Below are 17,395 nucleotides of genomic sequence, written 5' to 3' on the forward strand. Positions count from 1 at the left end.
TTACCCGACTTGACCTGAAGTGGGCCCACAATCCCCGAGACCCTACTGTATTGCTCCATTTGACTTATGTATGTACGATAATTAAAGGAAACTTTTGGCTATTGTCCCGACTGCTAAACGATAGTTGTTTTAACTGTTCCATTGGGTATTATAAGATACTTTGTTGTGTAATAATGTTCCTAATATGGTTATTGCCTCGGTTCCCAAAGAAATAGCTTCTGAAACACGCGTAGAATGTTCCGTACTTCAAATGCTCGTAACCTATTTCTGAACCTTTAGGTGTCGGTAAGTAAACGCGTCTATCAAGTTTTAACATTGGTTTGCGTGCGTAGGGTCATTAGCCTGCTTATGCTAACTCGGATTAATTTGAGGCGCGTTGTAGTGCACTAATGATTTTAAAGGAACTAATTTTGTACAAGAAGCACAAAATTAATTTTCAAACCACTCCGAAGGGAGTGTGATATTTTATTATTTAAACTTTCAAAAAAACCACTCCGAAGGGAGTGCGATATTTTATTACTCAGATTTTCCAAAACCACTCTGAAGGGGGTGTGAAATTTTATTATTATTATTATTATTATTATTATTATTATTACTATTATGCCCGAAGGGGCTAGGATTAGTATTATGTCACGAGTGGCATGCCCGAAGGGGCCAGGGTAGCCGTATGTCACGAGTGGCATGCCCGAAGGGGCTAGGTATATTATGTCGGGGCTAGCATGTCCGAAGGGGCTAGGATAGACGTATGTTGGACCGGCATGCCCGAAGGGGCCATCATCTTATATCGGGGCCAGCATGTCCGAAGGGGCCAGGATAGACGTATGTTGGACCGGTATGCCCGAAGGGGCCATCATTTTATTTCGGGACGGCATGCCCGGGGGCCGGGATAGACGTATGTCGGGACCGACACACCCGAAGGGGATTATTATTATTATCATTATTATTACTACTATTATTATTACTAGGCGGAGCGGCCGTCCGCGGGGACTATTTTCCTTAGACATTAAATCCATGTTTTGGGTATCCTAAACTTGCTTACTGTTGTACTTTTCTGATTCATGCTTTACATACTCGAGACATTTTAAAATACCGACCCCCTTTCTTCGGGGGCGCGTTTCATGCCACGCGGTACTCCCGGATGAGCTGAAGTTATTTTAGAAGATGTTCCGCGAGAGATGGCGAGCTCCACCTCGGTTCGGAGTGTTGCGGGTCAAAGTGTTCGTGTCATGGTATTTGGTATATGTTAGAGACTTTGCGGACGGTGTCACGTGGATAGTGCGTCGGGAAGTGCGGTTAATTTGTAAATGTTAAAAGAGTATGTATTTTCGGATGATTTTAGCCGGAAAAAAAGCACGTACTTGATTGAAAAGTTTTCTTAATCTGTACAAAGATAATGATTGCTGTTTGAAAAGTTCTATGTTTTGAAAAGTTTCGAAATGGCAGGTTTTAGTAACGCAAAGGTTTAAGGGTTCGCTCGGCTCTGAGGAGAGTTGGGTGCCCATCACACCCTAGTAAGGTCGGGGCGTGACAAAATGTCTTTGAAATCTCGTTTAGGGTCATCAAATGCTATTCCTACTTATCAAAACATCGTATACATCATACCCTTCGTTAGTCTATTCACTGTACGCTAACGGGAAATTTTTCGAGGTGTAACACTCTGACTGCCTCAATCTTCTTGGGATCCACCATGATGCCATCCTTTAACACAACATGCCCCAAGAATGCCACCGAGCTAAGCCAAAACTCGCACTTCAAAAATTTAGCATACAACTTATTCTTTTTCAACAAACCAAGTATTATCCTCAAATGCTTCTCATGATCCTCCTTGCCACAAGAATAGACTAGAATGTCATCGATGAAAACAATAATAAACGAATCCAAGTAGGGCTTGAAGATCCCATTCATCAAATCAATGAAGGCTGCGGGGGCATTTCTAAGCCCAAAAGACATCACCAAGAACTCATAGTGACCATAGCGGGTCCTAAAGGCCGTCTTCAGAATATCCTCCTCTCTAATCTTCAACTAATGGCAGCCCGATTTCAAATCAATCTTAGAGAACACCGACGCACCTTAAAGCTGATCGAACAAGTCATCAATGCGGAGTATCGGATACTTGTTCCTAATTGTAACCTTGTTCAACTGTCGATAGTCGATACACATCCGCATGGTACCATCTTTCTTCTTCACAAACAACACGGGAGCATCCCAAGGGGAAACACTGTGTCTAATGAACTCCTTGCTCAATAAGTCCTATAATTGCCCTTTCAACTCTCTTAACTCTGCCGGAGCCATACCATAGGGCGGGATAGAAATCGGCCGAGTGTATGGCTCCAAATCAATGCAAAAATCAATATCTCGATCAGGTGGCATACCAGGAAAATCTGTGGGGAAGACTTTTAAAAACTCACTAACTACTGGTACTGACTCCAGGAAAGGAATATCCACACTAGTATCCCGGATATGCGCCAAGTAAGCTAAACACCCCTTTTCCACCAACTTCTTCGCCCGAAGGAATGATATAATCTTTTGGGAGCAGAGATAGGGGTACCCTTCCACTCTAGTCCCAAAATGCCTAGTATGGCCAACGTGACCGTCTTGGCATAACAGTCTAGAATCACGTGATAAGGAGACAACCAATTCATGCCCAAGATAATATCAAAATCCACCATACCCAGGATCACCAAATCTACCCAAGTATCGTAACCCACGAATATAACCACGCAAGACTGATAAACTCGATCTACTACCACAGAATCTCTGATAGGAGTAGAGACACGGATAGGTACATCAAGTAGATCCCAGATCATATCGAGACCCCTAGAAAATACATAGAAACATCGAGAAAATAGAGCTCGAATCAAATAATATTGAGGCTGCCCGATGACAGACCGAAATAGTGCACGTGGTAACCGCGTCGAAGCTTCGCTGCGGCCCTCACTGAGAAAAGCATAGCAATGAACCCCCCGCCCTCGGTGTGTGCCTCCGCGACCGCCATGGGCTGGGCGAGCTCCGCCTTTCACCGACCGGCGCCGCCCTGCCGGGGCCGATGACCACCTCTTCCCGCAGTGATAACCGCTATCGTGGTGCGCGAACCACCTTTACTGGAAGATCCACCTCTACTAACCGATGGCGCTGAAGCCCTGGGTGCCTGAACTCGAAAGCCCTGGTGAGCCCCTTCGTGTTTGGGTCTAGGACACTCTCTCACGAAATGCTCTGTGTCACCACACTCATAGGAAGTCTTACCAGTCTTGGGCTGCGACACTGATACAAAGGAACCAGAATACCTCGTGATCCGAGTGTCCGAGGTGTAAGAACGAGAAATCTGAGGGCGAACTCGTTAGCCCGGAAAGGGCCACCCCACCTAATACGAAGTCTTGTTCGAATGGGGGCGGCCGAGGTGGTGCGGTAACTCTTGCCAAAAACGGCTCCCCGCCACAGAAGAACCCGCGAAGCTATCAAACCTAACGAATCTCTTATCGTCGCCCCACCGCCATGGTCACGAATCCTTGTTTCGACCTCTGCCGTGGGCATGGTCTACCACGGCCTGGAATGAAGCCCAGAAGCTACTTGCTATAAAGTCGCTAACTTCAACGGAAGTGTCAAACCCTTGACGAACCGCCTCCTCTCTGTACGCGGGGAGTAGCTGCATATCGAGCCAAGGCATAGGGCACCGGACTGGTCTTGGCAAATGGCATCTACTTGCTTAAGCCCGAACTCGTCCCTCGCCATGTCTCAAGGTCCGAACGAACATACTTCTCTAGAAAAATCTGATAAAATCGAGTCCATGACAAAGAAGGTGACCTAGATGGTCGATAATCAATAGAGGATCTCCACCACAGCTTTGCATCCCTAAGCAACTGAAAAGTAACATAGTCAACTCCATGCGACTCCACCACACCTATCTTATGAAGCCTCTCTTGACGATCAATGATGAACTCATACACATTCTCCTCAAGGGTACCATAAAAACTAGGAGGCTTAATCTTAGTAAACCTCCCAAACAAATCCTGCTCTGCATGAGTCATAACTGAACCAACAACAGGTCTAGAAGAAAAATCAGGTGCTGGAACCTCATCAATACGGGGAGCCACAACAACAGCAGGTTGTACCCCTGAGGTCTAGAACTACTCGGGAGTCTAACCTCCAGCTCTAGTCTGTGACCTATCTGGTGTAGCTGGAAGGACGCCCGCCTGAGTTAGTCCCTCGAGAAGACTCAAAATGCGTATCATAGCATCCTAAAGTAATGGAGTAGCAATAACCTCTAGCTGAGCCTGGGTTGGTCTCAGCTCCTCCTCTTTCATAGGCTCGTCTTCATGCTTTATCTCTGGCTCAGGCGATAATGATCTGGCTCGAGCCTGAATAGCCACGGGTGCTCTACCCCTGGCCGATGCTGCCCTACGGCCATACCTCTACCTTGGCCTCGTACCACGCCCCTGGCAGTAGGTGCTAGCACCTCATTCCTAGCGACTCTCGCACGTATCCTCACCATCTGTGAGAATAGAAAGTGAAGTTAGATACCAATTTGAAAGGACTAGATACCAATTTGAATAAAGTAGCACGAAAGGAGTGAAAGAATGAAAGTTTCCTAAATGTCCTAGCCTCTTAAAGATGGGTACAGAGCTCATCGTACCGATCCGTAAGACTACTAAACATTGCTCTTGTACTCGTAAGACCGGTGAACCTAGGGCTCTAATACCAACTTGTCACGACCAATTTCGCGAGTCATGATGTCACCCACCCTATCCCTCTGGGTGGGCGAACCATCCCCTTAATTACTTTCATTTATAAAAAGACATGTAGAAGTAAATGCCGAATTTATACTAAACAGTCTTGCATTATATATATATATATATATAATAAGTGCAGAAGTGCTTAAATAGTTACAACCCCAAAACCTGGTCTTAAACTTGTACAAGAGCTTCTAAATCGAAAATACATAGTCTGAAATACAACTCAAGGTACTGATATGGGATACTGTCTGTAGAATATGTAATAAACAACATATCATAAGAAGAGACCTAGGGCTGTAGGTCCGACTAGTAGCTCACCCTAAAGTCTCTGATGGGTAGCCTCGAGATCAGTCATGAGGTCGCGAACTAAACCTGGATCAAACTCTACACTCCACAAAAAGTGCAACAGGAGTAGTATGAGTACAACACTAGTACTTGTAGGCATCATAGGTCGACAACTATTAGATAACGCATATAAGATGTAGGAATTAACAAGTAAAGCAAATGAGGCAATCAAGTACAATCACGAAATCAATCTTCAGTTATAGTTTCAGAGAGAGTATGTAAATCATCAAATAAGCAGTAATGAGTGGATGAATGTATGTAATGCAATGCAATGGCCAACTCTCCACTCCCGTACACACATGCTAAGGGCCATGCCTCAAAGCCATGACCCATGGGGGACCCGCGAAGGCCATGCACCACATTGCTCTCCGGCAAAGACCTCAGATGCTATCAATATATCTCGCTCTCTAGCAAAGACCTCAGAAGCTACCAATCACTCTCACTCTCCGGCAAAGATCTCTGAAGCTATCAATATATCTCACTCTCTGGAAAAGACCTCGGAGGCTACCAATCACTCTCGCCTCATCATATCAGTCATATATGAAAATGAAATGCATGGAATAAATTTCAACAACATCGCAAATCGTAGAATCAATAGATGCATGTCATGAATACAAATCATCACTCAAGTCGATAATATTATCTTTCACTTTTCCAGGAGGTAAATGAGATATCAAGTGACAAAGGCAGATTCAATCAATAATTATAAATATTAGCAAACATGGCTACAAGCCTATGTAACAACATCCATACCAACCAATGGATTAATCACCACAACCATGCTCGAAGGCCTATCACGATTTCCCCGTCAATCTCTACAAACTACATACGATTCTCTAATCGGAGTCTAAAAAGGTAAACTGTAACCTACCTCGAAGCCGAACAGGTGCCACGAACCTCAAGCCAAGGACTTTTCCTTTCGGAGAGCCTCATAACGATCAAAGTCTATCAAGTACACATCTATGTTAGAACACGAATCCATAGACACTCATATTGCTATACTTCTAAACAGAACCCCAAGACATTTATATAAGTGGCCCCAGGCCCACAAGGGCAAAACTGAAATTTTAAATTAGAAAGATGCTTCCCATAATCTAAAAAGTCAAAATCCTAAGTTTCATGGAAATCTAACCAATTGAGCCTCCAATTTCATTAATTATAAATATATATATGGAAAAACCCTTAATCCCATATTAAGAATCTTGGATTGAATATGAAATTCAAGCTTAGGAATAGTTTACCCATTGATTAGTAAGTCTAAATCTACAAGATAGATTCCAGAGGCTTAAATCTTAGCGTTAATCTCAAGTAATACATACTCTTAAGAAATTGGGTTTAAACCCTAAGTTTTCTACCTTCAATTCATGGAAAGAAAGATAAAATAATGAAAGAAGCCATTAGTTATTACTGAGATTGAGCTTAGAATCTTACCCCCAAGAAGAAACTTGAATTTGGTGCTTGAAAACTCTCTAAACCGAGCTTTAGACTTTCTAAATGGGTGAATGAAATAATAAGTTCGAATTGGGGAATTTAATATCTTTCTGACCAGTGATTAGCGCTTCTGCACCTAGATACTCGTACATGCTGGCCCGTTTCGGCGGCCCAAATCTTGCAGGTGCGAGGTTCACTTATTCTCGCCTAAGGCCGCAGGTTTGGCCCATCACTCACAGATGCAGCCTCGCACCTGTGAGCCTCTTCTCATAGATATGGGCTCCATTCCAAACAACCAACCTCGCACATGCAGCCCACTATGCGCAGGTGCGGCTCCGCAGGTGCGCCACACCAGAAACCAGAAAAATTTAGTTTCTACCAAATCTGATCAAACGCTCTAAACTCGTTCGGAGTCCTACAGACAGAAGCCAAAAATGCAAACTTATCATAAAACACGCTACGAACTTGCTCGCGGGTTTGGATTTCCCAAAAAGAGGTCACCTTGATCGGGTGTTGACCCAAGCCAACTCCAACCAAACCAAAACCAACATTTCCAACCAATGACCCATAACACAAACAGATGCATCGGGACCCGAACCAAAAGCTCAACTAAGTCAAAAATCACGTCCCAGAGCTAACGGAACTAACAGAATTAGATTCTGGATGCATTTCCCCAAGTCAACTATTGGTCAATTCTTATTAGCTTATTCAACCTAGAAATCTTTAAAATCCTCAAAACCAACCAAGACCAATCCAATTTCCTTGAAAACCATACTACCCATCCCTGCAAGTCATGAATACCGAAAAGAGACTACGAGAAGGGTATTTTAGGAAAAAAGGAATAAAATGTCTAAAAAGACCAAATAGCTCGTTACAGTGTGTCTCATCCAAATAAAGAGAAGACCGGATCCGAAAATTACCACATGCTTTTCGATGTTTACTTATTCTAAAATTGTTATGATAACCACCAAAGTCATTTTCAACTGGCTGAAGTGTTTACACAACAATAGACTATAAAAAGTTGTAACACTATATATCTAATATAATATTCGAATTCTCAGACTGTAGATCTATTGCACTATCTTTTTGTGGTAACTTTCTTTTTTTTGGAATTTTTGTAAAGTATATTTTCAAAAATAAATTTTTCTCGAAGTGTTTCCCCCCAAAGTATTGTTCAAGAAGTTTTTGCAAAATCTTTTCCCAAAACTGTTTCCTAAATGTAATTTTATGTTTTCCAAAGAAAAATTCGTCTTCCATCATACACATTTTTTAGGGATAATGAATCAAAATTTTCCTAAACTATTACATTTTTATTAATTACATCTCAAATTATATCATGTTTACATTACTCCTATGAACTATAACTTTCAGGAGCCAAAACCCTCCTAAACTATTACATTTTGATAAGTTTCATACTTAAATTATGTCTTGTTTACGTTACCCCTGAACTATAACTTCCAGGTGTTAAAAATTCCTGATCATTATATGTTATGTACGTGTGTTCACTCTCCCAAAAGCTTTAAAAAAGTGCCAAGTGGCACTACATGTGTTATTATTTTTTGTTTCAGATTTTATTTAGATTACTAATGATTTTATTTTAAATATAAATCCTGATTAAATAACTAAAACTAAAGAAAACAAAAGTTAAAAGTAAAAAAAGGAACTATAAAGTAAAAAGGGAGATAAAGAGAAAAACATAAGAAATGTTATTTTCTCCTGTTTTGTTGAGAGGTCCCTGTTTTTACATAAATTGAAGCAAATCAGCTCCTATTTAGTTTGATTTCACTGTGATTTCTATCTATAATCTTTAATTTTATCATGTTTTGAGTTTGAAAGAGAAGAGAAACATTTCAAATATAAACCAACATTTACATTCTCAAAAAATTTCAATGTACATAAAGTGAATAGAATGAGGAAGAAGACCTTATTTACAGAAAGAAAAAAGAAATAATAAAAAATAGAAAATCTGATTTCCTAGCTTAATTAATGCTGTAAAAGCCACATGCCCCTAAGGAAGTGTTATCACACTTTTTGGTATCTATCAAATATTTGAAAATTATAATTCAGGGGATAATGTAATAAGGATATATTTTAATTATGAAACTAATAAACATGTGATGGTTAGGATTTTATGACGTATTATCTCTCTTTGTTATTTTAAAAAGCATGCTTATTCAAACAGTTTCTCTTCCAAATGCAATAATAGTTATGAAATGATTGAGCAGCAAATAGGACAATATTTGTTGAGTAATGCTTAACGGATATTATAAAAGCCACATGCCTCTAAGGAGGTGTAACACACATTTTGTCATCTATCAAAGTCGGACATAATTTTCAAATATGAAATAGTTTAGGGGAATTTTGATCTACTATCTGTTTTTTATTTATTTATAGAAAGTATGATTATTCAAACAGTTGCTCTTCCAAATGAGATTCCTTTTTAGTTGCTCATTCTGTCTCAATTTATATGACACTTTTTACTTTGATCAATTTGACTAAATTTTAAAATTAAATTGGATTAGATTAATTTGATATTTTAACATTAAAATTTATATATTTAAAAATTACATAAAAAGTATTATAAATTGTAACTTTTCTCATATTAATTTAATAAAAAAATATATTTTAAAATAATGATAAAAATTTATGGAGTTTGAATTTCGGGAAAAAAAAAGTGTCACGTAAATACGGGGTAGACTGAGTATGAAATATGATTAAGCGGCAAATACGACAAATATTTGTCTGAGTAATGCTTAACTGGGAATCCATCTGGGGGTTGACTATAAATGACGTTGCATTCCCAAAAGGCCCTCCACTCTCTCCTTTGTCTGCAAATTGGAGATGGCGAATAATGTGGCACCAGTTTCAACATCGTCAAAAGGAAGATGGAGCAACCTCTCCAAATATGCTTCTAGAATCTTCTTTTTCCTCATCTTCCTTCAAGTCCCTTTATTTAGGTAACCACATGTGGATTCAAGATTTGAATTTAATGGGTTCAACTTTTTAGATTCTTAAAGTTATTGGTTCAATCTAATATTTATTGAGATTTTCCTAGGTTCTTACATATGTATTTATACTTCGTATGGAAAGTTATGGGTTCAAATGAACCCGTACATCCGCCCCTGAACTGCAAACTTGACGGCCCATTTTTCTACATCTGCGTTCGATTTGTTATTTGATATCGGGGACATTTTATTGTGATTCTACTTGGATAATATAAGTTTGATTTTATACCTATTTACGGGGGTGGATCTAGAAGCCCAATTACAGGTTCAAGTAGCTTTTGCGCAGACGTGTATTTATACTAAGAAAATCAGCTAAATATTTATAAATACTTGACTGTGAACCCAATTATTGTTTTAATATTAATTTAAGGTCACCCATAAACTTCAAATCCTCCTCTGTCTATTTATGTACTGAGGAGTGGCGACTATGTTCGTGTTTATGTTGAGTCAGATCTGGAGGTTCATTGAATTAAATGAAGCTTTATCTTAGTTTTTCATAAGTGGTTTCTTGATAGTACAAGTTATAATTGATGCCAATTTTGTAAGCGGTGGCGGATCCAGGATTTTCATTCAGGAGGTTCGGAAAAAAGAAGAAGAAGTCTTTTGCTTTTATTTAGGGTGTTCAAAAGTTAATATATGCACATAAACAGAGAAAATTTACCCTACATATACACTGAAATTTTTTGCCGAGGGTGTTCAGCCCTCTCTAAATCCGCCCCTGTTTGTAAGGTTGACTTATGAGTATGTCCTGTATCAATATTGTTTCCCAACGATCTTGCATTAATGTAATTGAATATGGACTAATGAAGTCGATCTTGATTAAATATATAGTAGGTCGGTGATTTATTTGCTTAATTTCATTTGGGAAATAAACAAAGCTTCTGAGGCATTATTTTGATCTAGGTTAGTTGTATTTATATCTCCAAAATTATAAGGGATTCCTTATACTGATAAAAAAGTTTTATAAGGGATTCCTAACAAAGATTTCTTAATTTTGAATGTAACAAATTATCTGGATTTTAAGGGCTCGTTTGGCCATGGATAATTTTCACTTTTTTCCGGAATTTTATTCTGGAATCATGTTTGGAGAGAGAATTGTCGCAATTTTCCGGAAGCCAATAAACTCCAAATATCTGTTTTCATATTTTCACTCCAAATCACTCACAAAAATTCCACATCTTTCCAAGTTGTATTCATGTCCGAACACAACTCCAATTTGCAAATACCATTTATCAACTTTTTTCCAAATACTCACTTTTTCAAATTTCACATTTTTCATGTTCAAATGCCTACTAAGTGTTTCTATGCATTTGTTTATAGTTGATTGCTATTTTTACCATTCCCGTTAACTACCTCGGTAGAATTGAGTGTGTACCGTCTTTTTATGTAACTCCATAACTTTGGTAGACACTATCTTCATTGGCAAGTGACTATAAGTTAATTTGTTGACGGGCTAAAGAAAGCAATGAAATGGGATGTCCTACATACTCCAGATGTGGTCTTCAGACGGTAGCACCCTTGCGAGTTGAATGTTGAGGAAATCTTTTGCAGTTCGATGTTAGATCTTAGCACAACACTTTGGAGAGTAGTGCCTGTAATCTTATTCATTCATGATATGCATGTCATTCTAATATTAGTTCTGCTGCCTAAAGCAAAATTTATGCCATACTTTTGATCATATATTTCCACTACATCCCACATGCTGCAAGCATCTTGCTTATCTTGCTGTTGAGCTGGTCATGCATTCACTTTCTAATACATCTATATTTCTAGTCCCAGTGCATTTCATTTGTTGTTTAATGTCCTCCTAAGACCTAATATCTCAATATGGGGGGGGGGGGGGGGGGTTTACAAGGAGATGAAACGTCTTTGTTTTCATCTCAACTGTTGCGTTAGAAGTTAATGTGCTTGTACTTTTGCAACTTTGGTTGGGGTAAGGTGTCTCTGATCTTCACTTTTCGGATAATACTATGTTTCCCTCTTCGACCAAGTGCTATGATTCAATTGTATGCTTGTTAATAGAGTGAATTTTGATTATTAATTTTGAGCTTAGATTGATTATCATTTGGAAAAGTAATTGGGTGTGTTGACGTTTGTAATCACATTGTTTAAGTTTTTTGAGTCATATATAACTTGTCTCACCGAACGAGTACTAGAGTCAGTTATTTTTTAACACGGTGAACGAGTACTCGCCTCAGTTATTTTTTGAGCATGGTGTCTGGGAGTATTTTGTCTCATCCAGGCAAACTGATATCCTCTCTGCTACTCCTCTCTATTTGATATGGAATATGAGTGTGATTGAGCACCTGAAATGAGCTTATTATGGAAATGGATGGATTATGAAGTGGAGTGACTGCTAGAGTTAGTAAATTTCATGAAGTAGGGTCCACCAATTATCAAAATGATTATCATATTCTATTTACCTGTGAATATAATAAAGGTGCAACATTTTAGTTGATGTTATTGATAGGCATTCTTATATGAACTTGCAGATAATCCACCTTGGGTAAGTTGGGAGGTAGATTTTTTGAAGGGGTTAGAGGAGTGACATCCTGCTTAAAAGCATAAGGTCAAACTCAGTACTTGCATGGGTTGAATTATGAAGTTTAGTTTTCCTCTTTAAGTTTTGTGTGACAGTTTCTTTTCTTTCGTAAAAGTTAATCGGGTGTTTAGTAGTTTGACCACGTTTTGTAATTGGAAAAGAAACATCTTTTACAAGAATTCTCTATTATTGCTTACTTCTTTGTCTCCAAATGTCTTCCTTCAGGGTGCCATGCAGATCTGGTATGTGCTCAACGCCTATGCAAGTCACATCTTCCCAGTTGATTTCCAGTGAGATCTTTCCTCTTCCATTAGTGAAGGCCATGCTTTATCCTGGTGCAATTGTTAATGGCTTAATCACAAGCAGGACGGTTCCAAGCTGGGATAATCTGCTAAATGTCTACAACCTGACTAATGTGAAGGAGGCGTCTGCCGTAACTGACTTACAGCGCTTGGAGGTTTGGCCTTAAATCTATTTTTTCTCATTTTCTGAGTACTGGTTGTGGTCCCCCCCCCCCCCCCCCCCCCAAAACACCACCCCCACCCACTTGCACACAGAGAGGCAAGTAAGGTTCTGCCCATATTTGTTATGATACAGTTTCAAATTAAAATTATTGAAGCTGATTGGTAAAGGTTACTTCTGTATATTATTTGTCAATCTTTTTTCATGAATTTGTCGCTGTTTCTGGATCTTGAGTGTTTGTTTGATTTCTGTTGGACTTGGTCAGTCAAGCAAGGCGTGTCTGCCGTGCTTGATTAGTTTTGAATGTACAGTTTTTGAAAAATACTCTGTGTTTCATTTATTTGCTTACTCCCTTTATTTCAAATTACTAATCCTATGTTTTATATTTGGATTATAGAGGAAGTTTGTCAAAAAATTAAGTTTATGTCCACTTTGGAGTTGATTTTTTTAATTAAAATACCATAAAAGATGCTTACCTTACCTTAGCACTAGTGCCCTCTAGGATACCAAAATTGGGTTAGGGAGTACGTATTTGAGGGGTGTGGGGGTGAAGAGCAGAAAAGGATATGATTCTAGCTAGAACCTTAGGCAGTAGCTATGCAATGAAAAGATAGGTTAAAATCTCTCGTCTTATGTGTTTTCCTGAACTTATTTAAGTTCTCCAAAACTTGAGGAAATATCCAAAATCTTTTATGGAGTAGGAAGTTGATACGGGGACTGAATTTTAGATGATGCATTACAAGCTTCATGATGCTTGTGCTAATCTTGATTTCTTGAAATGTTTGGTCATCCTTCTGACTGCTTGATAATGTAATCATCAGTGTTTTGGTGGGTTGACTTGGAATGATGACTGGGGCTACAATCAGATCTTTTAGTAGTATTAAACTACTACTAATGTCGAAATGGATCTTTATTAATTTAAAGTGATCTCACAACCATCGGGGTATTCAATGGATATGCTTTATCCATGTAAAATCTCTTTAAGATATCTTCAGACTTCAGTATATGTTGATTGATGGACAAATATTCCATTTGTAAAATGCTCAATTTGTAGACCAAGACAAAATTTTGTCTTTCCAAGATCTTTCATTTCAAATTCCTTTTTCAAACATTTTATTGCCTTTGGAAGCTCTTCAAGAGTTCCAATGATATTCTAAGTCATCAACAAATACACCTATTGAAGGGGAGCCTTGGAGTAACTGATAAAGTTCTTTGCCATGAGACCCGGAGGTCATGGGTTCAAGCCGTGGAAACAGCCTCTTGCAGAAATGCAGGGTAAGGTTGCGTACAATAGACCCTCGTGGTTCGGCTCTTCCCTAGACCCCGCGCATAGTGGAAGCTTAGTGCACCGGCTGCAACAAATACACCTATTCTGACAAATTTCGATCCTGACCTTTTCATGAAGACACAAGGGCAAACCGGGTCATTTTTATACCCTTCTTTTAATAGGTATTCGCTACGGCGGTTATACCACATGCGCCCTGATTGTTTTAATCCGTACAAATATTTCTGAAGCTTTATTGAACAACTTTCCCGCGAATCTTTATTTGCTTCAGGCATTTTGAATCCTTCTAGGATTTTCATAAAAGTATCATTGTCTAGTGTCCCATATAAATAGGTTGTGAGTTGTGACAACATCCATTTAATGCACTCAAGTTTTTCATGAACTAGAATTTTTAGTTTACATGGATATCAAGGGGGAGTGTTGTGAACAAATGATGTGGATCCCCATGTGGCCTACATCACTGTAGTAAGTTCACCTCTTCAAGTATTAAGGCTTATAAATAGCCTTTATTGTTTAGATGGAAAGATGCACCAAAAATAGAAGAAAAAAAAAATTCGCTCTCTTGTAGCTAGTTAGTTTTCCCTTTTTATTCTCTCTCCTCTCGTAGCTAGTTAGTTTTCCCTTTTTATTATATAACAATGTTTTATCAAGCTGGTCTTAAATCTATTACAACTTCCAAAAGTAAAGCCAGCAATGAGAAAATACATTAGACATTAGTCCTATTGCAAGACATATAAAATTAGTTATAATAACATGGCATAAATGGAAATTTAGGCAGTATCATAAATTGTTCGAGAACTAAATTATGAGGACAGTACTTTTATACTATTCATCCTTTTATTATTAGTTGAAACAAATATTAGCTAGAATAAAATAGTCTGCGTACTAAAGCTAAACATAACTCAGTGAATGACCACACAGGCGAATATGTTAACAAACAAAAATTTATCAAGTGAACTAGCTGAAATTAAATAGGTAAGTAAGAATTAGCACACAAATAAAATAGATTATGCATTTGTTTATTATAATTGAAGTAGAAATTCAGAAATTACTTGAAGAATGTTGGAGCTTCGTGCTACTTTTCTATTTTTGGTGTGTCTTTCTAGCTGAACATAAAGGCTATTTATAAGCCTTAATACTTGAAGGGGTGAACTTGCTACAGTGATGTGGGCCACATGGGCATCCACATCATTTGTTCACAACAAATAATGATAACAATTAAAAAAATTGCCCATGTAACAGTGGGAGAATATTGAGATCTTGTCTGAGTTTTTAACGTTCTCTTCACATCTGCAATGATGTTTTGTTTGATTATACCATCACACATATTCTTTCTTTTGGTTTATCAAGTGGCTGTCTCTATTTTATTACTTTCTGGAAGGTTCTTGCTGGAAGCTATTTTTCTGTGGCTGGAGCTCTTATTGGCATACTAAAACCTGGAAGGATGAGCATGTTTGGCACCCTACTTATTGTTTGGGGCCTTATCAAGGAAGGGATACTTAACAAGCCAACAACAGTGGATCCTGAGAGGGCAGTATATGTCTACCCAACAATGTTGTTAGCATTGGTATGTTCTTTCATGTCTGTCAAGTATGATATGAAAAAGGTGACAAGAGGTGCCCCAGCTAGACCTGTTGCAAAACCTCTCCAAAGTTCTTCAAAAGCTAAGCTGAGATGAGCATAAGTTTCGTGCTTTTGACGGGATACAAGCTCCATACCTATCCCCTCTTTTTATCAGCCTAGTTCTTACTGCTTATGCAGTGCAGAGGTCCTAGTTCTCATTCCTTTTATCCTGAGAAATGTATTCATACGGACTTGTTCTGATTGAAGAGGTAATTGTCGGGAGAAGGAGGAAATATGAAACAGTTCCGGGTTGAAAACTACGTATGCTAACTTCACTGTAAAGAGAGCATCCTCAAGAGAGCATTCTCAAGGCAAAACCATTTAAAGTGGCTTCATTTACAGTGCATGTGGCTTGTTGTTTACCTAGAATTATCCACATATTTTCATCTTAACATAATCTTATTTTTAAGTTCACAGCACAAATATGTTCTGTATTCTAAAATGTTACTATTTGATTTGGCAAGATGTTATTTTCATCTTAAATCGTTTTTACCTTTTTTTCTGCAAGGAGATTGTGAGAAATGATTGTTGGAAGCAGATTTTGGCACACCGCCAGACTGCTTTAGGTTATTACTCTTCTAAGATTTTTGACGAGTGACGATTAAATCTTCATGTAGTTACAAGCTAACCGCTTACTCGAGCCTTCTTCCATTCAAATCTTTAATGCCTGTATCGTTTGACTCATACGCTTGGCCAAATTAGCAAAAAGTAATACAAAATACTCAAGAAATGAACTTTTCTGACTTGACCAATCAACCCTCCAGATCATAGACGAATTACGTAATTAGTTATTTCCTTTATCTCTACTTTTTAGTCATGTTGGACCAAAGTACCAAAGACAAGGTTGCATGGATGCAGCAACAAAGAGGAATTTTTGCCGTGATACGAGTACTTCATGTTGACTCTTTTCAAGCTCCTGGCTGGTTCTCGACGACCATTCATGGGGCACCAACAACTTTTATTGGATAAAATCATTGGCTGCAATCGTACTAGTAATAGAGTTTTAACTTACTACTAGTTTTAGCGTACGTGTATTGCACGTGTCAATAAACTAAATTTTTTATTAGAAATAAATAAATTCTATACATAACATAGCAATGAAATTAGAATAGAGACAACATTTATTTAAATGAAAAACAGTGTTATTACATTAACTTAATTGTTGAATTACGTGTAATAAGTATTTAGATTTTCTTTCTGTTTGTTTGAAACATGTAATTTTGAGTTATAATTTTGATTAATGATATTATCAACATGAAATTCTTATTTTTATTTTTAAACATTCAAGAAATGATTTTTAAAATGCATATTTAAACCTTTTTTTTTTTTGTCCAAATTCTTTGATCATTTAGATTAATTATGGAGTAATACTTTTAGGCATTGATATTTACTTAATTTATTTTAAAATTATTTCAGAATATGAATTTGATACCCTTACATTAACATATCTTTCTTTGTATGCTCTTTGTTTTTGGGGAAAAGGGTCAAAAATACCCCTCTACTTTGGGAAAAGGGCTAAAAATATCATTCATTATAAATTTGGATATAAAAAAATACCCCTCCCGTTATTAAAGTTTTTAAATATACCCCTATCTTAACGGAAATTCCCAAAATAACCCGATTTTATTTTTAAACCCGCTTCATTTAAACCCGACCCAACTAGGCACAGGAGCAGGTAACCCATATGGGTTTTTTATGTAGTTGGGTCGGGTTTAAAAATGAAATCGAGTTATTTGGGGATTTTTATTAAGATAGGGATATATTTGAAAACTTTAATAACGAGAGGGGTATTTTTGACCCAAATTTGTAATGGAGGATATTTTTAACCCTTTTCCCAAAATAGAGAGACATTTTTTATTCTTTTCCCCTTTTTTTCTGTTGTGTCATTTTGATTTGTCAACTTTAGAACCTGTTTGGATGGACTTATGATTTATGACTTATAAGCCAAAAGTCATAAGTTAGAAATTCTAAC

General features: G+C 38.0%; 1 protein-coding gene across 1 annotated transcript; it reads left to right on the forward strand.

The window, feature by feature from the left end:
• Positions 1 to 9,273: 9,273 nt before the first annotated feature.
• On the forward strand, positions 9,274 to 15,906 carry LOC132050286 (uncharacterized). The gene is made up of 3 exons (XM_059441478.1): positions 9,274 to 9,463; positions 12,279 to 12,510; positions 15,182 to 15,906. Exons 1-3 carry the CDS (start codon positions 9,348 to 9,350, stop codon positions 15,476 to 15,478), a joined length of 645 nt encoding a protein of 214 aa, XP_059297461.1. The 5' UTR covers positions 9,274 to 9,347; the 3' UTR covers positions 15,479 to 15,906.
• The last annotated feature ends 1,489 nt before the right edge of the window (positions 15,907 to 17,395 follow it).

Source organism: Lycium ferocissimum, chromosome 3 (assembly GCF_029784015.1).
Source record: "Lycium ferocissimum isolate CSIRO_LF1 chromosome 3, AGI_CSIRO_Lferr_CH_V1, whole genome shotgun sequence".
NCBI classification, from domain to species: domain Eukaryota; kingdom Viridiplantae; phylum Streptophyta; class Magnoliopsida; order Solanales; family Solanaceae; genus Lycium; species Lycium ferocissimum.